Here is a 22,070-nt window from a genome sequence, read left to right on the forward strand (position 1 = left end):
AATTTTGCTAATATCTTTTAAGTGCCCGAGGCTCCCAAAGAAGTTGTCCCTGAAAAGAAAGTGGCTGTAGCACCTCCTAAAAAGCCTGAAGTCCCACCAGCCAAAGGTAGTCACCCCCATGCCACTGTGTTTGATACTGTCCACTTGTCTCTACTCTGTCTAATCATGAAAATGCTAATATCTTTAAAGTACCCGAGGTGCCGAAGGCAGCTGTTCCGGAAAAGAAGGTGCCTGAAGTTATTCCTCCAAAACCAGAAAGTCCGCCTCCTGCAGGTAATAATGAAACTGTCAAAACCTATATATATAAATATATACACACGTGTATATATTTACATATATCATTTATACACATGTGTATATATGTATATATGTATTTTTTTAAAGAACACTGTTTTCTTAGTGTTGTAAAAATCTTTTTGTAAAACAATTCATATGCTTTAGTCAATTCTTGCATTAAAATGAGCTTGTGTCTTTAAAGTGTACGAGGAGCCTGAGGAAATTGCCCTGGAAGAGCCTCCAGCTGAAGTTGTGGAAGAGCCAGAGCCTGCCGCTCCCCCAAAAGGTACTTGGCCAGCTAGGTTGCCTTAGCCAATTTTCCACCCCTCTCGCCCTGAAGATGCTGGACATTTTGAGCTTTTGTGTCATTTCTCATCTATCTTCACTGAGTCTAAAAAATAAATTCTAATATCTTTAGTGACAGTGCTACCCAAGAAACCTGTCCCAGAAAAGAAACCACCTGCTGTCGTTGCCAAAAAACCTGAACCACCACCAGTGAAAGGTATTTCTCATTGCCACTAACCTCCTACAGAAAAATGTCTGTCTTTAAAGTGTTGGGTTCCACTGCTATACTTAATGGTTTCCATATGTCATTGAAATTATGAGCTAAAAATGACTAATATCTTTTAAAGTGCCCAAGGTACCCAAGGAAGTTGTTCCTGAAAAGAAGGTGCCTCTAGTGGTTCCCAAAAAACCAGAAGTCCCACCTGCCAAAGGTACATGTCTACCATTTGATGGAGGATAAAAACCTCGAACTCTTAAAAAGTATTTTGTTCTATGTAAATGTGATGAATGTTTACTAGTGACTCTTCCTAATGTTAAAATACTAATATCTTTAAAGTGCCCGAAGTTCCAAAAGAAGTTGTTCCAGAAAAGAAAGTTGCTGTTCCCAAGAAGCCGGAAGTCCCACCACCCAAAGGTACATGTCACTAATGAGACTCTGCAGAAAACACTCGCTCTTTGTTTTAAAAGTCACTTATTATAGTAAACCCTGTTGTTTGTCAAACCTAATATTCATAATTACAAACCTGCCGTTCTGGGTTTTTAGGGTTTAAATGTTCTTAAATAACACCATTGTTTAAAAAAAAGAATTGACGCATCTATTCTGAGCATTGGAAGAGTTTTTGTTAATCTTAATAGGCCACTCTTTTCCTCCCTGCTTTGTGTGGATCTCGGAACAAATTACTGGCCTTGTAAATTTTGTTCTTGGATTTGTCTCTGGGTTATTTGACCTAGATATGAACTAGAGGTGGTATAAATTCCGTGTACTGTACTTCTCAACTACCTAGAAGTAAAATTAACTAATATCTTTAAAGTGCCAGAGGTACCAAAGAAACCTGTCTTAGAAGAGGAACCAGCCATTCCTGTTCCTGAGAGAGTAGAGTCTCCTCCTCCAGAAGGTACACGTAAGACCATTAATGAGCTTGCCACTCATGACAATTGCTAATTTAAGCCTTGTTCCTTTTTTTCTAATCTAGTATCTCTTGGTCATTTTCTATCCTTTAGTTATTTGTCTTAATTATTCTTAATTAGCTCTGATTTGGGTTATCAATCAGAAACATCTGCATAGGGCATCATAGGCATCATAAGCTATATGAAAATTTCTCTCATACGCACAGAAAGGAGGACAGAACTGATGACTATAAATGACATTAAATACCAAAAGGGCTTTTTCAAATATTCAGATAATAGAAACAGAAGTCAGTGCAAATGAGATAGATTTCATCTTCACAAAAATGAGAGAAGATATTAATTGAAACATGGAAAGAAATCAAGGTTACTAGTTCTTATGTTCAGTGCTTTGTGCATTTTAGAATATTGTTCCACGCGTGGAATTAAAATTAACTATATTTTTTAAGTCTATGAAGAACCTGAGGAAATTGCTCCTGAAGAGGAAGAGCCAGTTCCTGTTGTGGAAGAGGAAGAGCCAGTTCCTGTTGTGGAAGAGGAGGAACCAGTTCCTGTTGTGGAAGAGGAGGAACCAGAAGTGCCACCACCAACAGGTACAAGGCAGGATCCTGTACTGTCTAAGAAAATACATCCTTTGATTTTTATATCGATTATATATCTTCTTTAAGATAAAATTCCAGTCTTCTATCTTCTTATTTGAAATTTGACTTCATTGGCAAAACCGGAAGTCATTTGCACACCAAAAGCTATAGAATTTTACAATATGCCTACCAAAGGAATAGGTGTGATCTTCTTCATTCATACATTAACGTTAAGCCTTTCGTTGTAATCATTTGACTCTAAAAGAAATTATTATCCTTCAAGTGCCTGAAGAACCAAAGAAGGTTGTTCCAGAGAAGAAAGTTCCTGTTATCAAGAAACCAGAAGCTCCACCTCCTAAAGGTACTTATAGTAAAAGAAATCAATATTTGCTTCTTTTCTGTGTGCTGTCTAAATGTGACACTCTTTCTTTATTACGTATTGTGTTGTATTCTGTGTGTAACTGTTATCTAAATGTTGGTGTGTTGGACAGACTCATCAAATTAATGTGTACATATTGCATCTTGAAATTTTATATTATTAAATGCTACTAATATCTTTAAAGTACCTGAGATGGCAAAGAAAGTTGTCCCAGTGAAGAAAGTTCCAACTGTTAAGAAGCCAGAAATACCAGCAGCTAAAGGTATTCATGTCATCATTGATATTATTTTTATAAAGTAATTTGATATCTGTCCTTGTTGCATAACTAAGGACAAGAATGTCCTGATTTTGTTTTCAGTAATTTTAATGTCGTTCCATTAATTATAGATTCTTTATTCTTAACATGTAAAATGTTTCCAAAAATCTTTTTACAAATAAAACTAATATCTTCAAAGTGCCTGAGGTGCCCAAGAAACTTGTTCCAGTAAAGAAGGAACCTGTACCTGTTACCAAAAAACCAGAAGTCCTGCGAGAAAAAGGTACCTACCGTGAAGAAACAATATCTATTTCTCTGAATCACATCTGAGCATTTTAGTAATAGTGCCCAGAGCAAAACATACCGCCGTTTTTGCAAAACCACTTTTCCCAGGTAAAAAGGGGAAAGTAATGAGGACAAAGAGAAAAAATGAGACAGATAAGCAGGAAAACAAACATAAGGAGATTCAGTGGTGCTATGACGTGGTCCATGTGGTAGAAAAAGACCTCCTCTGATTGAAGGTGTAGAACAGCTCAATCGAGCATATTTTGTTGAATGTCTTATAACTAACAAAACAGTGTACTAGAAAAAAAGAAAATAAGATCTGATCCTGTCTTCAAGCACCTTAACTGCAGTGAGAAGAAAGCACAGCAATAACTCCTATCGAGACAGGAAGTGACCACAACTACAGAGTATAAGGGGTTACAGAAGCACAGAGCGAGGGAGATCAACTTCGGGCAGAGAGGCATCAGGGAAAGCTGTATGAAAGAAATAGTATTTTATGTTTTGATGGATTTTTACATTGTAGTCATTGAGAAAATGGTTTTCTAGGCAAAGGGAAGATTTCAAAAAATATTTTTAACGTTTATTTATTTTTGAGATGGGACGGGAGGGGCAGAGAGAGCTGGGGCAGAGAGAGAGAGCGGTGGGGGGAAAGACACAGAATCCAAAACAGGCTCCAGGCTCTTAGCTGTCAGCACAGAGCCTGCAGCAGGGCTCCAACCCATGAACCGTGAGATTATGACCTGAGCCAGAGTCAGACGCTTAACCGACTAAGCCACCCAGGCACCCCTAGGCAAAGGGAAGATTTTATCAAAAGGCACAGAGGTAGAAGAGTCTAGGAAGTTCAAGGGCTGTCAAATAAATTTGTGCAATTTGAGGATGGATTGGTTGTGGTGTATCTTGAAAGACAGGCTGGATATAAAGCTGAGAGTCATATTTTGGAGTTCTTTGAATGTCCCTATGAGATGTGTCCTCTATTCTGTAGGCAACAGGAAGCTTCAAAGGCTTTGAAGCAGATGTACCAATTAGTAAGAGCTGAGCTTCAGAAAAATAACTGGCAGTAGTTCCAGCTACTGGAAGACAGTGATAATAGTAAAGAGCCACTGCAGTTCATTAAGGTCATTAAGAGTTGGACAAGATTGGTGGTGGTAGAAATGGAACAAGAGTGAGAGAAATGGGAGATCTAATTGGTGTCTATTATCAAAATAATTAAGGAAATAGAGGAACCCAAGATGATTGTAAGGATTGTAGCTAGATATCCATGAGGTTCATTGGGTCCCTAACTAATATTAGAAGATAATGAATATATTTTTCACTTTTCAAATACTGAAGGTGGAAATATGCATTTGGAGCTTAGGAAAGAGAGCTGGAGATGTAGATCTAGAAATGAGAGGCACAAGAGTTGCGGGTACAGGAGTGACTGCTTAAAGAATGTAGAGCTGATTTGTAAAGGCTTCAGAGTTAGACCAGTGGAGAACACTGACACTTAAGGGTACACAGAGGAAGAGAAGTAAATGAAGAAGGCTGAGAAGACTCGTGTATAAAATTGGAATGTCCAGAAAAGCCATATTCCCCCACAGTGTCTTATAAGATAAAGTGCTTTCCCCTGTATTCTTTGCCTGCTGTTTGCAGAATCTTGCACATCTTCTAAATTGTTAATAGTAAAAAAAAAAAAAAATCAATGTCTTTAAAGTGCCTCAAGTGCCCAAGGAAATCGTCCCAGAAAAGAAAGTGTCCATTCCTATTCCTGAAGAGCCAGAAGCTCCACCTGTCCAAGGTACATGGCTGCTCTATAAATCTTGGAAAGATGACAATTGTCTTCATCTTGCTTTGGTTGTAGATGGGTCTTATGTATTTATCTGTTCTCTGTCTTATGTCCTGAAGTTGATATCTTGGGGTCATCTGAAGAATATGTTATTGAGTCTAACTAAGATGATATGTTGTAACTTAGCAGTTACAGGATTCTCTTGTGAATTGAGTCTAAAATATAACATTGTGTTTTTTAAGTTGAAGAGTCTCCTGAGGAAATAATATATGAAGAAAAAGCATCCATAACCATTGGTAGAAAAGTGACTCCCCCTGTTGAAGGTATATATGTGTGTATGTGTGTGTGTGTGTGTGTGTATACATACACACACACACACAGTATTCATAGGGTGACATTCTTTCTTAAAATTATATACAGAAGCATTCCAGCATATGTTTGCTTCATTTTTCAAATAGTTATACTTCTTTTGAATATAATCTTGAATTTGCTTATTCTTGACAGTAATTGTAAATTCCCAAAGATAGTTTACAAAGCAAAACTGGAATAATTGCATTGGATTCTCAAACAATAACCCCATATCAAATTTTAAGTCATCTCATTTGCTATCAACATACAACAAATAAAGTAGTTAATAGAATGTTTTAGTGTAACAGAAACCTTAACTCTTTTTCTATATAAGTGAATCTGTACAAATTGTATATTTTTGTTTTTGTGACTAAAATCTTTGCAACTGTGTGAAATTTGTATGAGTCTCTGTGAAGAACTTTACAACCTCATATCTTCTGTCAACATTCTTTAAAGAACGTGAAATTCAAAAGTATATTGAGCCTGAAGAACCTGAACCTGAACCACAGCCAGAAGAAATACCGATACAAGGTATTCAATTACTTGGATTATCTTCATCATCATAGACTTCATCTTCATATACATATATATGTTTTATGTTAGTCTGTAAGTCTCTTTGCATCTGTATGTAAGATACTCTTTTTTAAGTGTGCATTTCATTCATATGTATCCTTGTCATTTGTACTGTTGATCTCATGTCAGTGTGGCATATACGGATACTTCCTTTGTTTTTATTGGTGCCTTTGCTGTATTTCTCATCATCTGTGCACAATGTTGATGTTTTTGTGTTTTATGTGGGATACTGTTTTATGTTTTATGTTGGACACTAATAAGAACTTAAAAAGAAAACCTTTTATTTCATATATGTTTAAATTTCTACTGAATATACTATCTACACACCTGCTAATTAACATATACATGTACTAACACTCCTGAAATACTCTTTCAAGAACCTGAACCGGAAAAGAAGGTTATCGAGAAACCAAAACTCAAACCAAAGCCTGCAGTACCTCCTCCTGCTCCACCTAAGGAAGATGTGAAGGAGAAAATATTCCAACTTAAAGGTATAAAACGCCACACCAAAATTTTATTAACCTGCTTCAAACTTCTTTTCAGTCATCAGAAATGGTGCTTGCAAGAAATGTATTACTTTTAAAAGTGTGTGCTTGCAAACACAATCAGGCTGTGGGAATTGCATAGAGACCTGTGTTTTCTGCTGCCTTTGGGTGCTTTGTCTGGTCATGCCTGACAGAAAGTGTATCATGGTTAGCTTCATCCTGGCAATCTGGATGCAGACGCTGTCCAACTAACTTTCTTACGGAGAAAGGATTTCCTCGTTTCAAAGTGTGATTGCCATGCATATCTTTGAGATCTTGTGCATTTGGGATGTATAAGAAAACTTTGCATGAAATTTTTAACGTTGCAGTAACAAATTTAAAACTCTGTTCTTAAAGAATTTCACGTGCTTTAAAACATACTCTAAATAATATATTTATGGCATTGATAGCTGATATGTGCTCATATACCATCAAAGGAAAGCATATGAATGATAGAAAGTCACTGCTCCCTTACTTTTTTTTTCTTTCACAACTTAATAAAAGCCAAATTGTGTTCTGTAGTGGTCCTCGGTGTAGCCAGAAAGAGTGATTATGAATACATTTGATATCCAGCATCTCTTCTCATTGTTAAGTTTCCCTTCATTCTTTTTGCATTTAGATATTTCTTTGAACTGATGCAATATTACTTAATTTTTAAAATAACATCTTGAAACGCTGAAATAAACTGGCAAAAGCATATTATTCTTTTAATTGTAATATAGTGTTGTCTTATTTGTAGTGTCATGAGATTTCTCAACCTAAAATAATCTACATATAATCTTAGATAAGCACTTTTCCCATACTCACCTACACATGTACAAAGCCAGGATATTCCAGAGTAATACTGCTTATAATGATTCTTGTCCCTCTTCACTCCTCTTGACCAGTAGGGGTAACTTCTGGTATTTTAAGTCAGACATAGAAAATGGGCTCCTTTTAAGACTACCCATCTGTTGATTCATAGTCCATGAAGACGCACACTTAATACACTTCCCTTAATATAAATTTATACTCAAAGGAATATTTCTTCCTCCTGCAAAGAACAAAAATTACCTTCTTTCTCCACCAGACTTATACCTACAACCCAAGGTCAGAGTAAAGAGGCAATGTTTTCATGGTTTAAGCGCGTCTTGTGTGTTCTTTGGTGGCTGCTGTTGGCTGTTATTAATGCTATTTCGTTGTAAGAAAAGCTTGGTTTTGACTCTTAGCGCACATATTTAAAAATTTGCTTCAGATTAGTCTAAATATACAAATAATAAAATTAAGATCATATTCTTTAAAGCTGTTCCAAAGAAGAAAGTTCCTGAAAAACCTGAAGTTCCAGAAAAAGTGGAGCTTAAACCTCTGAAAGGTATTTCACAGTCTGGGAAATGCATTTATATGCATTATCCCTTCATCTGACTTTTGGCTCTTCCTGTCTTCTAGAATGTTCTTTCTTTCTTTCTTTCTTTCTTTCTTTCTTTCTTTCTTTCTTTCTTTTTCTTCTTTCTTTTAAGTAATCAGAGTAATCTCATTTATTTCTTGTATTTTTGTAGCTTTTATGGTCCTGGCTCATGAGTGTTGCTTCCTCTGTCTCCCATCAAATTCATACATTTGTGGATAGATATTGTTTATCTTTGTCTCATCTACATATGTCTTCTTGCATTTTCCTAAACTTAAAAATATCACATTTTACTGACTAGCTGAAATTAGTATCAGGACCCATATTAGGTTAAAATGCAGGGAGTTAATATTAGAAAACTTTAGAATTTCGCCTGAACAACAGTATTTTAGCCAGTGTTATAAGCACTAAAAATAAGTCACGCTCTCCTTCTGTATTACTGAGATGACTCATAGAGATTTCCTCAGGCCTTTCCTGTCACTCTCTTGTCACTGACTCCAAGACATTCTTTCAGGTGTACAGATCTCACATTTTAGGGAACATTCTTCATTGCTGCAGGTCATTTTTCAAAATTTATTTCTCTTGACACAGTATTTTCCCTATCTAAACTTAGACCCTAAAGGAAAATAAATGGATCATAAATTTTAGAAAATTTTCTGTTACAAATAAAATTATTAACTTTTCTAGTAAGTATAATGGGTAACAGTGTTCTATTTAAGTAATCAACATATCCAGACCCAGAAACTGAATCTGTTGTTGATTCACTCTGTAATGTTAGAGAAGTCACCCCTCTAAATACACATTTCCTGATTTATAAAATGGGGATTACAAAATAATGTGATAATGGCTGTTAACTAGTGACAAGGAAAAGCCACTCAAACATTCAAATGACATGTAATTACATATAATAGCTTTAAAGATAATAGCTGCAATGGTGTGTTCTGTACCTGAAATGAAATAATATGGAAAAACAAATGCAAAGATGTATTTCCACTATGTCCATCATGTGAGTAAAGGATATATGCCATCCTTATGTTCATTAGATGTGTGGTTGTCTCTCCAGGTTTGATCAATAAAAATGGTTTTACATTGAGAATATTAGTAATCCTAAAATACTATTGAAAGTCACCACAATTTATCATGGTTAAAAAAGTTTAATGTTTAGGTGTGAAATTTTACTTAACATACTTGACAGAAAAAAATCATTTAAAATGAAATGCTTACATATTTACCTTTTGTATATTTAAATTTTGTAGTTATGCAAAGTTATCTTCACATTAAAAAAATAAAACTATTTACTGAATTGCAAATATCTTGTTTAAAGCACCAAATGGGAAATTTTATAGAAATATCTAAAATTCAGATTTCACATGACTAAATAAATATGGTGTTAAGTGATGCAAAATAATGTATTAAATTGATTTTCATTGACATGAGTAGAGACGTAAGGTGGTTCAATAAGCACCCAGTGTTTCTCTTTTTTCCACTCAAATCTTTGAGGGGGCTAGAGGAGGAGGAGGAGAAACATTATACATGCTGTACATATCTTCAACTGTGCCCAACAGTCACTGAAGATGCAAAATAGAATGAACTTAGACTTGGGTCCCTTTTTAGTCTAAAGACCATTTTTTTATTCATTAAAAAGAACTCCAACACCAGCTCTCAAATTCTATAGTTTTATAATTTTAGGTATAATTTCAAAAAGGAGATCTTGAGAAATGATATTTCTCTTCTGTTAAGAAAATGAGAATGGCCCTTTCCCAACATCAAGGTCATCAGCCAGATCCCGTGGCTTTCTTCTCTTACCGGTGGAGAAGATTGAATATTGACACTAACACTTACCAGTATCATTTTAATGTAATTAATGGTTCGTGAGACACCAATATAGATTTGAACAATCTATAATTGTAGATTGGGGCAAAGATGCTGTCAGGAACCCTATATGTGATCAAAGACTCATAAAGTCAATATACAATAACGTCTTCTACCCTCACTTAAGATGAATATATCTGCTTGTAATAAATGCAGTGGAATTTGTCACAAGGCTATGTAGATGTTTGCAGAGGAAATAACTTGAAGTGTGTTATTTGCTTTTAAATTCTGTGATATTTATAGGCAGCAAACGTTATTACTTATGCACTGCAGTTAACTAGTTTTGAAAGAGACCTTTTTCTTGTTGAAATTTACTTTTTATATGAATTCACTTCAAAATTTGAAATCATATTCTTTTAAGTGCCTGGAGTTGAAAAGAAAGTTCGCAAATTACTTCCTGAACCTAAGCCTCAACCAAAGGAAGAAGTTGTTCTCAAAAGCGGTATAGTATTTTTCAACTGTTTTTTTTAGCTTTACGTTGACCAGAAACAGACTTGAAAGCTTACAAAATGTTTCTGTCCTTGGTCAGATTACCTATTCAGATACCTATTTATCACAATTCATTTATAGTTGCATTGAAAATTAGGAAGGTTATCATTTCCATGTCTTTTTTAAAAGAAGACAGAAATTTTGTAAGCACTCACAGTGTTTTGAAATTTACATGAATAGACATAACCAAACTGATAATGCTCTAAGCTAATAATAATGACCACAGCTGTCATGTTTGTAATCACATGATGTAGTAAAATACACTAAGCCTATTAAGTACCCCAAATTACAGAGGAACTATGTAAGCCTAAATTCAGTATTCAGCTTTGAAGTGTAACACAGGACCATCACAACTAATAAGTAACATTTTTAAAAAACTGAACATTTCTTTCTACTAATAAACTATTAAAGAATTGAAAGTAGGATTTTCAGATGAAGAAGTTGTAACATTTTCTTCATGCAGAATTACAGATATCTAGGCCACAGTTCTTTGGCTATCTCCACTTAAGTAAACTTTATACTTATTTAAACACTCCTCGTTATATTAGAATGTTGAATTATGATTCGAATTTGTTGCTATTTAAACTTACTCATGTTGTGATTTGGTCATTTTTGCAATGGAGTTGTCTCCAAACAACAGATTGGCTATGTACATGGATATAAAGTGACTCTGAGTGTTATTCTAATTAAGATAGCAACCTTTGATTTTTTTTTCTTAAAAACAAGCACTTCTAGCATAAATGCTAATTGCCCAGTGCACCAGGTGGCATGCTTTTCATTTTCCTTGCTTTGTGCACTATTTGCGTTTGTCTAGCTCAACATCTTCATTAGTTTGTTTGTCTTGGTTTACATATAAACCTTTTTGTCTTTTAAGTTCTAAGAAAGAGGCCTGAAGAAGAAGAACCTAAAGTAGAACCTAAAAAACTAGAAAAAGTTAAAAAACCAGGTAGGAATCTCAGTAACAATTCTCTTTTAACAAAATGGACATTTAACAAAAGGTTTATCTTGTAAACATTATCGGAGTTAAATATAAACACAGCTTCATATATCATCTGTGAAATAGTCTGTGCTTTCCATTGTCTGCTTTCTGTTTAAATATCTTTATAGTTATTTCAAATCCATTCATGTATGTCCCTGTACTTCATTGTTGTTAGTACTTTGCCACTGGTCCTTCTGGTAGAAATGATTGTGAAATAATCAAAATGGCTACAAAATAACTTAATGGGAGCGTGTCAGCAAATGTGGCACAGAATTTGGGGGCTTTTAAGTGGGTTGATTTTTATCATTAGTCTATTTTCAAAGGGTGTATTTATTGGGAACTGTTATGGAAGTGATTTAGACAGGGGAAGCTGACGGAGTTAGGACCCAAGTGGATGGAATAAGAGAAAGGCAAATAAATTGAGGCAGAGTCAAGAAGAGAAAATAGAAATTAGTTGATACAGTATAAGGTTTTGTTAAAAGCCATTAATGGAGCTTTTGAAAGATAGTTTGATCTGATTATTTCAGGTCAATTGATTTCTAACTATTCAAATAACACTAGAAAATAATCTTACTATCTTAAAGTACCAGAGCCACCTCCAAAAGCTGTTGAAGAGGCTGAAGTACCTCCAGCTGTTACGAAAAGGGAAAGGAAAGTTCCTGAACCAGTAAAAGGTACAAACTTATTGGCACTTTCTTAGTCTCTAAAAATGCAAATATGCATCATTTAAAATACCATTACACTGGCATTAAGATTGGAACACATGACCTTAATCTGCTCATCACATATGGCTTTAATTTTCTATACCATTTCACTTTTATGTGAACTTGGCTAATGACCACCCATTTATCAAATAAATAAGTTTTAAGCGCTAGGAAAGAAATGGGTAATTTGATGAATGACAAGATTAGAACCAATCAGATGCTCTACTATTATTTTCCAAATATTTTGTTTCAAATGCAAAATAAACTTAGATCAAATACTTGATTTAATGACTGTATGTGTATAAATTCTAGTATATCCCAAGATCTATTAAGTCTGTCCAATTTTGGTTTGAATTTGTGAAAAACTTCCAAAATACTGCGATAACCTGCTTACTATTGTGAATTATTTTAGTGCCTGAAATTAAGCCAGCAATACCTCTCCCTGGACCTGAACCAAAACCAAAGCCTGAACCAGGTAAGCAAACTTATCCTAAGTGCCAACAGCATATTCCTTCAGGCTTCGTTACAAATAACATGTCAAATAACAAAATTCAACCAAGCAGATGTGAAGATCTAATTGGCTACATGATTCATGAATGGGGCAACACCCGGTCTAGCAAATAGAGGCACCTGAGTTGTACAAAATGGGAGGTTTTTATATGCAGAGGGTGGAGGCAAACAGTTATGAGCTCAAAAAAGGATTGTTCCCAAGGAGATTGTCTGCCAGGGGGGAAAAAGCAGGGGGTTTTTATCATGCATATTATGTCTTTTTTTCTTTGGGGGTTAGAGAGGACCCAGGTGACCCACTCTTTGGTGCTGATGGGAGGAAAAATCTCCTGACTTACCAGTGAAGACCACATTTCTGGAGGGAGGTTGAAACTGCAATTAGACCGAGTATAAAGTCCCATTTTGAGAACTTGATCAAATGACACCATTTTGGACCTGCGATTTTCTTTTCTTTTCTTTTTTTTTTTTAAGCAAATATGTAGTTAATTTAAAAAGGGAGTAAATGTCCACATGCATCAAAAGATTTCCAATGTCCCAATATATCTTTAGACATTATTTATTTTATTCAATATACTTAAGTATATTGGAATATATTGAATATATTATACTATACAAAGATTATGTTATAGTTAGAACATATTATTCTCTGAAAAACTAGTGATTTAAAATTTTTAAAATTATATCAGAAAAGGCAAATAGGCCACTAAATGAGATTTTAGGAAGAGACAAATGGATACATTAATGCAATGGACATCTCTCTACAGAAGTGAAAATAATCAAACCGCCTCCTGTGGAGCCCGCACCAACTCCCATTGCTGCCCCAGTGACCGTACCAGTAGTTGGAAAGAAAGCAGGTATTTGTTCTATAGTTTTCTTTTTGCTTGTTTGTTTTAATGGCTTAATAAAAGTATTCATACTTCATTAAAATTCAAGCCCTCTTGTTGAAATGTAGGTATCATCAAGGTGGGGGAGCAGGGGTGTGTATAAATTCTTGATTAAATTTTTATCATCTTATGTCCTTTACCAAACTAATCTGTCACCCATGGGTACATACTGTGTTTTGATTGAAATATACATTCCTTCAAAGCATCATTGCTTTATATGCTTTTGAAATTAAGAAATGAATATGTTCAAGGCTGATGAAAACAAAGGAGACAGACAGACTCTCTAAGGACATACATCTAGGCAGCCTGTGGATATTCAAATTTCCCCCATGTGACCTGTAGGAAACATTTCTCCTTCTTTAAAAAAGACTGCATATTAAGATAATGAGAAAGTTCAGGAAAAAAAGACTGCATATTAAGAAATGAGAAAGTTCAGGAAAGTTCAGGAAAAGTTCAGTGTTATGATGATTGCATAACACTGTGAATATACTTAATGCAACTGAATTGTATACCTGTTACAGTGGTTAAAATGGTAAATTTTATGTTGGTGTATTTTACCACAACAAAAAAAGGAGAGACCAAAAAAAGACAACGTAGTTCAGCCTTTAAATCTATATAAGACTTTAGGTCAATAGTAATTTTCTTAGATGTACTAACTCTGTGGCATTAACTATCTCAGGTACAAACTTAAGTTACTTATAAATTGTACATAAGCTATTAGTAGTTTGTCACTTGATGATAATCTCAAAACCAAAAATGATTTGATATGTATTGATCATTGATAAATATGTATCCTAACTATTTGATCCTTGGCTAGTTATTTAACCTGTTTAAATTCTAAATTTCCTAGTCTGTAAAATCAGATTCATAATTATATCTGCCTCATAGGATCATTGTAAGGATTAAATATATATAAAACAGTACAGTGCCACCTGGCATATAGTAAAGCACAATAAATTTTTCATTATGTTTAATGACAGACAATATACTGTATTCTTTGGGTTGTAGTTTAACTTTAATATTTATTTATGTTAATATATTTGTCACTGATATTTATGATTTAGGCATTATTCTGTTAAATTTTTATAATTGCAATGTGATACCTTTCATTAGCTCAGGAAAGGATCCTAACTGCCAGTGAGCTAATTAAATGTGCATAAAAATGAAGCTTTTCTCACACTCCCAGCGGCTGAAACTAGAGAGTTGGTTCTATAGTTTATATTTTGCCACATTAATAATTTCATTAAACTCTAAATAGAGGAACTGTCTTACTTCTGCCTTAGTTCATTGTCTGATTAAGGGAACTCTTCAAAGGAATCTGTATGTGTGTAACACATAGACCCTCCTCTTTCCTCAGTCTTTACTGGATTTGTCTGCCCAGTTAAAAAAACAAAAACAAAAAATAGACTTGGGGTGCCTGGGTGACTTGGTTAAGCAGCTGACTTCAGCTCAGGTCATGATCTCACAGTCTGTGAGTTTAAGCCCCCCGTGGGGCTCTGTGCTCACAGCTCAGTATCTGGAGCCTGCTTCCGATTCTGTGTCTCTCTCTCTCTCTCTGCCCCTCCCATGCTTGCTCTCTGTCTCTCTCGAAAATAATAAACATTAAAAAAAAAAAATAGGCTTTTGGTAATTTCTGGGCCATTTCCCTTTTGCCTACATTGATTCCTTGTTGACAAAAACTTCTTTCCTCGATTCACTTACCCAACACATACAAAATCATATCAAATACTTTGCATAGCTACGCAAGAGTAAAACTTCCTCATAAGACAAGAGTAAGCCTTCTCCCAGAAATGGGAGAAGAATAAAATCACTTGCTGAAAGCGATTTTTAAATCCTAAATATGTTGGTAATTTGGCTTGGTCACATCATTGACCAGAATGATACTGATCAAAATATGCCTTCTTGGAAGTAGCAAAGTATTGTCCATCGAAGTCATATAAATAAAGTCAATTTCTCTTCATGCATTAATATTTATAATAAAGAACATGATTCACCCTGCATGGTTTACTATGACACATAAAATAGATCTAAAAATTGTTTAAATGCTGAATTTTCTTTGTATCTCAGAAGCCAAAGCACCTAAAGAGGAAGCTGCCAAGCCGAAAGGTCCCATCAAAGGTAAGAGTCATTTCCCTGCACCTCAATTGTAACCTTTCACTCTGGGAAACTTTACATTCAAGAGGGAAAAAAAGTGCTGCTATAAACATTGGGGTCTGGGGGCGGGTGGGGGAGAGGGAAAATGGGTGATGGGCATTGAGGAGGGCACTTGTTGGGATGAGCACTGGGTGTTGTATGTAAGCCAATTTGGCAATAAATTCTATTTTAAAAAAATAAAATGCCAAAAGAAAAAAAAACTACAGAAAAAAAAGAGGAAAAAAGTTTTAAAATTTATAACAATTTTCATTATTCCCAGTTGATTCTGCTAAAACGAATATGTCTTCTGATAGTTCAAGTACTATAACTCTAATATTATTCAAGTGGGTATTATATATAACCAATTATATTTTAGCATAATGAACCCCATACGTTCTTAGGTTCATTCTTCATATGTTTGATATTTATACATGACAGATAAAATAATTAGACATTAATTGGGACATTTTATATTTGGTTTAAAACTTGAGAAAACGAAGAGCATTTATTATTCATGGCTTCCTTATACCATCTCATTTTCCTGTCTGAAAGAAGGCAGTATAAATTCAATTGACCTTTCAATTGCTTAGTCTTTAGTTTTCTGTTCTTGTCTTCAAGTTGCTCTACCAGTGGTATTACCCAGCAGACAGCTAGGTATGCCCTTCTGACCCTAATGAAAATGCCAAATCAACTTTTAACTTTATTTTGAATCAGGTGTAGCCAAAAAGACTCCTTCACCAATAGAAGTTGAAAGGAAAAAGTTAAGACCAGGAAGTGGTGGGGAGAAACCTCCCGATGAAGCCCCATTCACGTACCAGCTAAGGGCTGTGCCACTGAAGTTCGTGAAAGAAATCAAAGACATCGTCTTGGCTGAAGCAGAGTCAGTTGGGTCTTCTGCAATCTTTGAGTGTTTAGTCTCCCCCTCCACTGCAATTACAAGCTGGATGAAAGATGGTAGCAATATCCGTGAGAGCCCAAAGCACAGATTCATCGCAGATGGTAAAGACAGAAAGTTGCATATTATGGATGTCCAGCTTTCTGATGCTGGCGAATACACCTGTGTGTTACGTTTGGGAAATAAGGAGAAGACCTCCACGGCTAAGCTTGTTGTAGAAGGTAATTTCCAGTCTTCTAAATATGGTCCCTATTACATTTTAATACAACAAACCTCAGTAGCCATTTTTATTGTAACTTTGGACAACACCAAAAAGAGTCGTTTGTTTAATATCATTGAAAATATTGTATGTAATTGGAAAGTCTTTGCAGATTTTTAATACTGAAATTCCCCACAGAACTTCCCGTGCGTTTTGTAAAGACACTTGAAGAGGAGGTCACGGTGGTAAAAGGACAGCCACTGTACTTGAGCTGTGAGTTAAACAAAGAGCGTGATGTGGTCTGGAGGAAGGATGGGAAGATTGTGGTGGAGAAACCTGGCAAAATTGTGCCCGGCATCATTGGCTTGATGAGAGCCCTGACCATCAATGATGCAGATGACCATGATGCTGGAACATACACAGTTACTGTGGAAAATGCCAACAACCTGGAATGTTCATCCTGTGTCAAAGTAGTAGGTTAGTACTTTGCCAGGAAATTTTGTTCTGCTTATTATACTTATTAGTACTGCTCATTATGTTAACAAAATGGAAGAGAGAACTTTATTTCCAAACCTTGTACCTTACCTAAGAGGGGGAATAGCAACACATCATAACAAATTAATTATTTCCGGTTTTGAGAATGTTTTTTTTTTTTCTATTTCTAAAATTTACTAAGCAAGGTATTTATATTATATGAGTGTTTTTCTGACCTCATTTTCATGCAGAAGTCATTAGAGACTGGCTGGTGAAACCTATCCGAGATCAGCATGTGAAACCCAAGGGGACAGCCGTTTTTGCCTGTGTAATAGCAAAGGATACTCCAAACATTAAGTGGTTCAAGGGATATGATGAAATCCCCTTGGAACCAAATGATAAGACTGAGATAGTAAAAGAAGGAAATAAGCTATTCCTCAAAGTCAAGAATGCTACACCAGAAGATATTGATGAATATGCAGTGGAAATTGAAGGGAAGAGATACCCTGCAAAGCTGACACTTGGAGGTATAACACTCTTTACTTTTATTCTAAAAGATAAGTTTTGTGTGTAAATAAGGCAAAACAACACATAAATAAATAAATAAATAAATAAATAAATAAAAAGGGGAAAGAAGAAAGAAACCAAAGCATTGTCAGATTGTTGAAAGCATTATGATTTTTCATCCCTGACCAATACAGAGCGTGAAGTTGAATTGCTTAAACCAATAGAGGATGTTACCATTTACGAGAAAGAAAGTGCAAGCTTTGATGCAGAAATCTCAGAGGCAGACATTCCTGGACAATGGAAACTGAAGGGAGAACTTCTGCGGCCCTCACCTGTGAGTCATTTCTGGTTTTAAATTGTCAGTCACATAAAATGTCCACATTGTATATTCAGATTTAACATTCAGATTTGGTTCAATAACGATGGAGTTATTTCAGGGTTCTAAAGTCTCAAAGGTAGGGGGGGAGAACTTTGATGCACTATTTGTGGACAGCTCAGGCAATTTTTTAATATTTTATGTCAAGATTTTTTCCTTATTTTTTAAGTTTACTTATTTATTTTGAGAGAAGACACGAAGGGGGGAGGGGCAGAGGGCGAGGGAAAGAGAGAGAATCGCACGCAGGCTCCACACTGTCAGTGCAGAGACCGATGTCGGGCTCAAACTCACAAACCGTGAGATCTTGACCTGAGCTGCAATCAAGAGGTGGCTGCTTAACTGACTGAACTACCCAGGCGCCCCTTACTTACTTTTATTAGTAATTTTTATGATATCTTTAGACATCTGTATCTGAAACATTTCTCCTTGAGGGAAATTATCTCATCCAAATGCTAACTAAGACCATTGTTTTTCAGACCTGTGAAATCAAAGCAGAAGGTGGAAAACGGTTCTTAACTTTGCACAAAGTCAAACTGGACCAAGCTGGGGAAGTCCTTTACCAGGCACTTAATGCGTTTACAACTGCCATTCTGACAGTAAAAGGTATGGCCTTATAGAGTGCATGAGGTGGGCTCAACTTCATTACACAGCCCTGGGCATTCTGAAAAAAACCTCATTCTTAATGTTTGATTTTCAGAAATCGAACTTGACTTTGCTGTGCCCCTGAAGGATGTCACTGTTCCAGAAAGACGACAGGCTCGATTTGAATGTGTTCTCACTCGAGAGGCGAATGTTATATGGTCTAAAGGACCTGATATAATCAAGACATCTGACAAGTTTGATATCATTGCTGATGGAAAGAAACACATTCTTGTTATCAATGATTCTCAATTCAGTGACGAAGGGGTCTATACTGCTGAGGTGGAGGGCAAGAAGAGCTCAGCACGATTATTTGTTACAGGTAAGAGCTGATGAGATCTGGCTAGAATATCCTACATTTAAACACACAGACATATGACTTTAAAGATAGAATGCTGTGTGTGCCATTCCCAGCCTGTCAACAACCAGTGTTATGGCTGGACCACCCCTTGTGGTTCTTGTTATGATTGCAAAATGCACTCAGCAGCACCCATCAGGGAACATCAAAAGAGACAAGGTTTATTACTCACAGGACCTGGAAATTACATAGCACAATGGGCCACAGTGCCAGAAGTGTGTGTGTGTGTGTGTGTGTGTGTGTGTGTGTGTGTGTGTGTGTTTTGGAAGAGGGAGTGAGGGGTAGAGAGTGGACCTGGGGGTTCCACTTTTATTGAAGTTGAGGGTCTGTGGTTTTATGGGCTCACTCTTTATTGGTAAATTTAAAACATAAGAGCAGGAATTTAAAGTGAGGGAAGAAAGGAGCACCTGCGTGGCTCAATTGGTTAAGCGTCTGACTTTGGCTCAGGTCATGATCTCACAGTCTGTGGTTTCGAGCACCGCATCAGGCTCTGTGCTGACAGCTCAGAGCCTGGAGCCTGCTTCAGATTTTGTGTCTCCCTCTCTCTTTCTCTGTCCCTCTCACTTGTGCTCTCTCTCTCTCTCTCTCAAAAAATGAATAAACATTAAAAAAAATTTTTTTTAAGTGAGGGAAGAGAAAAAACATGCAGCCCAAACTGGCTGTTTGGTCAGTTATCAAAATCAACCAAGGTCCCCAAAACAGAGGAGGCTGTGGGGTGTGCTGGGGAGGGACCCAGTCTAGCTCCTTATCTAGCCCTGTGGCTGGCAAGGTGTTTTTCAGCATAGCCATCTCTGAGGTAGATGCTTGGCAATCAAAGCTTAAGTCAGGTACTTGCATCACAAAAAGAAAAGCCAACTGTCAAGGCTTATGCTGCAAACACCAAGTTCTAATAACAATAAGTTCCAAGTGGCACCACAACTTTACTGTCAAATTGCCACCAAAAAAAGCCCCTCAATTTTTTTTTAATTAAGGATGACTCCATTTGAAAGGACGAATAAATAAATGCTATGTGAAATGGTTCCTTTTGACCTTGGCAGATTAGAGTGGAATATTTCTGAAGGTAAATTGTATGTCTAAGCAAATTCTCCACGCTTCCACTGCAGGTATAAGGTTGAAATTCATATCGCCTCTTGAAGACCAAACGGTGAAAGAAGGCGAAACAGCAACTTTTGTTTGTGAGCTTTCACATGAAAAGATGCATGTTGTCTGGTTCAAAAATGATGCCAAACTCCACACAAGCAGGACTGTACTCATCTCATCTGAGGGCAAGACCCACAAGCTGGAAATGAGAGAGGTGACGCTGGACGATATATCCCAGATAAAAGCTCAAGTGAAGGACCTGAGCTCCACTGCAAACCTGAAGGTCTTAGGTAAATCTGACTAATGATAACTAGATAGCTGCTTTGGGGACAGTGAGAGTGGGCGGTCCTTACATATTTTGCAACTTGTAATTCTCATAAACTCGAATTTTCACATGCTTCTGACAATCTGCTGAACCACTTTCACAGAGGCCGATCCCTACTTCACCGTGAAATTACACGACAAAACTGGAGTTGAGAAGGATGAGATTATTCTCAAGTGTGAGGTGAGCAAAGACGTACCAGTGAAATGGTTCAAAGATGGCGAAGAGATTGTAGCTTCACCGAAATACTCTATCAAGACGGATGGCCTGCGCCGCATCTTAAAAATCAAAAAGGCAGAACTTAAAGATAAAGGCGAATATATGTGTGACTGTGGCACCGACCAGACAAAAGCCAATGTTACTGTTGAGGGTGAGTCGCTCAAAAATTTTAAACTCATGCTATCTGAACATGAAGTTTATTTGTTCAGTCATCCTAACAAATTTCTGTGGAATTTCAGCTCGACTAATAAAAGTGGAAAAACCTCTGTATGGAGTGGAATTGTTTGTTGGTGAAACAGCTCGCTTTGAAATTGAACTTTCAGAACCAGATGTTCATGGCCAGTGGAAGTTGAAAGGAGAGCCTTTAACTGCTTCCCCTGTAAGTCAAGATTATCTGACCACACACGCAGGGCGTGCTTGGTGGTTTGGGGTGAAAAAAAAGATATACTTCTGGTTTACAATGTCTTGATGATTGGTAAGGATAACCAGTTATGAAAATGATGTTCTTCTTGCTCCTTCCTTTTGCCTTTCACTCCGAACAGGACTGTGAAATCATTGAAGATGGGAAGAAGCATATTCTGGTCCTTTATAACTGCCAACTGGATATGACAGGGGAGGTGTCCTTCCAGGCTGCCAATGCTAAATCTGCAGCCAATCTGAAAGTGAAAGGTAGGCTCTGCCTGTCAGCCACCCTTTTGTTATTTTCTTTGCAAGACTTCGAGACCCTGACTTGATCAGGGGTCATGAATGGAAGCCTAATCTGGCTTATCCACATCACCCTCTTCTTGCAGAACTGCCACTCATCTTCATCACCCCTCTCAGTGATGTTAAAGTCTTTGAGAAAGATGAGGCTAAGTTTGAGTGTGAAGTATCCAGGGAGCCCAAAACATTCCGTTGGCTGAAAGGAACCCAGGAAATCACAGGTGATGACAAATTTGAGCTTATAAAGGATGGCACCAGACATTCATTGGTGATCAAGTCAGCTGCTTTTGAAGATGAAGCAAAATACATGTTTGAAGCCGAAGATAAACACACAAGTGGCAAACTGATCATTGAAGGTAAATATTCTTTTATTAAATAGACCACATTTATTTATTTATTTATTTATTTAGCTTTTATTTTTATAGTTCCTCCTTAAGGGCTGGAATTAATGAGTTTTTTTTTCTTGATAGGAATCCGACTCAAATTCCTCACCCCACTCAAGGATGTAACAGCCAAAGAGAGGGAAACTGCTGTGTTCACTGTGCACCTGTCCCACGATAACATCCGAGTTAAGTGGTTCAAAAACGACCAGCGCCTGCATACCAGCAGATCGGTCTGGATGGACGATGAAGGGAAAACTCATTCCATCACATTCAGAGACCTCTCTATTGACGATACCTCGCAAATTAAAGTCGAAGCTATGGGGCTAAGTTCAGAAGCTAAACTCACTGTGCTTGGTAGGTGTTTTCTATTTAACTTTATTACATTAAATTCAACAGAAATTTGTGGAGTATCTATCATATAAAACAGTCTTCTGAGTGTTATATTGCATGAAAGCAGTGCTGTCCTTAAGAAACTATCACAAACATTATCAAGCCTCTTTCTAAAATATTTTTACCTAAAAATATGAGGACTTTCAAGTAATATAGATTTGGGCTCATGAAATAACCAATTGA

At 36.4% G+C, this 22,070-nt stretch overlaps 1 protein-coding gene across 50 annotated transcripts in view; it reads left to right on the plus strand.

Moving 5' to 3' along the window:
• Positions 1 to 22,070, plus strand: part of TTN (titin) — a 275,095-nt gene that overhangs the window by 146,924 nt on the left and 106,101 nt on the right. For 41 of the 50 annotated variants that reach the window (XM_049615431.1, XM_049615457.1, XM_049615440.1 and 38 more), the window contains 29 exons: positions 23 to 106; positions 190 to 273; positions 479 to 562; positions 695 to 778; positions 909 to 992; positions 1,118 to 1,195; positions 1,593 to 1,676; positions 2,136 to 2,279; positions 2,551 to 2,628; positions 6,248 to 6,361; positions 7,677 to 7,745; positions 10,009 to 10,089; positions 11,011 to 11,082; positions 11,700 to 11,789; positions 12,232 to 12,294; positions 13,091 to 13,180; positions 15,278 to 15,328; positions 16,058 to 16,459; positions 16,636 to 16,914; positions 17,163 to 17,438; positions 17,613 to 17,752; positions 18,271 to 18,397; positions 18,492 to 18,755; positions 19,895 to 20,161; positions 20,300 to 20,563; positions 20,652 to 20,791; positions 20,955 to 21,081; positions 21,204 to 21,470; positions 21,585 to 21,851. In XM_049615431.1, coding sequence (XP_049471388.1) covers positions 23 to 106; positions 190 to 273; positions 479 to 562; positions 695 to 778; positions 909 to 992; positions 1,118 to 1,195; positions 1,593 to 1,676; positions 2,136 to 2,279; positions 2,551 to 2,628; positions 6,248 to 6,361; positions 7,677 to 7,745; positions 10,009 to 10,089; positions 11,011 to 11,082; positions 11,700 to 11,789; positions 12,232 to 12,294; positions 13,091 to 13,180; positions 15,278 to 15,328; positions 16,058 to 16,459; positions 16,636 to 16,914; positions 17,163 to 17,438; positions 17,613 to 17,752; positions 18,271 to 18,397; positions 18,492 to 18,755; positions 19,895 to 20,161; positions 20,300 to 20,563; positions 20,652 to 20,791; positions 20,955 to 21,081; positions 21,204 to 21,470; positions 21,585 to 21,851 — 4,254 coding nt within the window. Of the gene's footprint in view, positions 1 to 22; positions 107 to 189; positions 274 to 478; positions 563 to 694; positions 779 to 908; positions 993 to 1,117; positions 1,196 to 1,592; positions 1,677 to 2,135; positions 2,280 to 2,550; positions 2,629 to 5,191; positions 5,273 to 6,247; positions 6,362 to 7,676; positions 7,746 to 10,008; positions 10,090 to 11,010; positions 11,083 to 11,699; positions 11,790 to 12,231; positions 12,295 to 13,090; positions 13,181 to 15,277; positions 15,329 to 16,057; positions 16,460 to 16,635; positions 16,915 to 17,162; positions 17,439 to 17,612; positions 17,753 to 18,270; positions 18,398 to 18,491; positions 18,756 to 19,894; positions 20,162 to 20,299; positions 20,564 to 20,651; positions 20,792 to 20,954; positions 21,082 to 21,203; positions 21,471 to 21,584; positions 21,852 to 22,070 lie in introns of all 50 variants that reach the window. The other 9 variants (XM_049615437.1, XM_049615459.1, XM_049615466.1 and 6 more) reach the window with 7 other exon arrangements.

The sequence above is a fragment of the Panthera uncia genome, assembly GCF_023721935.1.
Source record: "Panthera uncia isolate 11264 chromosome C1 unlocalized genomic scaffold, Puncia_PCG_1.0 HiC_scaffold_3, whole genome shotgun sequence".
NCBI lineage: Eukaryota > Metazoa > Chordata > Mammalia > Carnivora > Felidae > Panthera > Panthera uncia.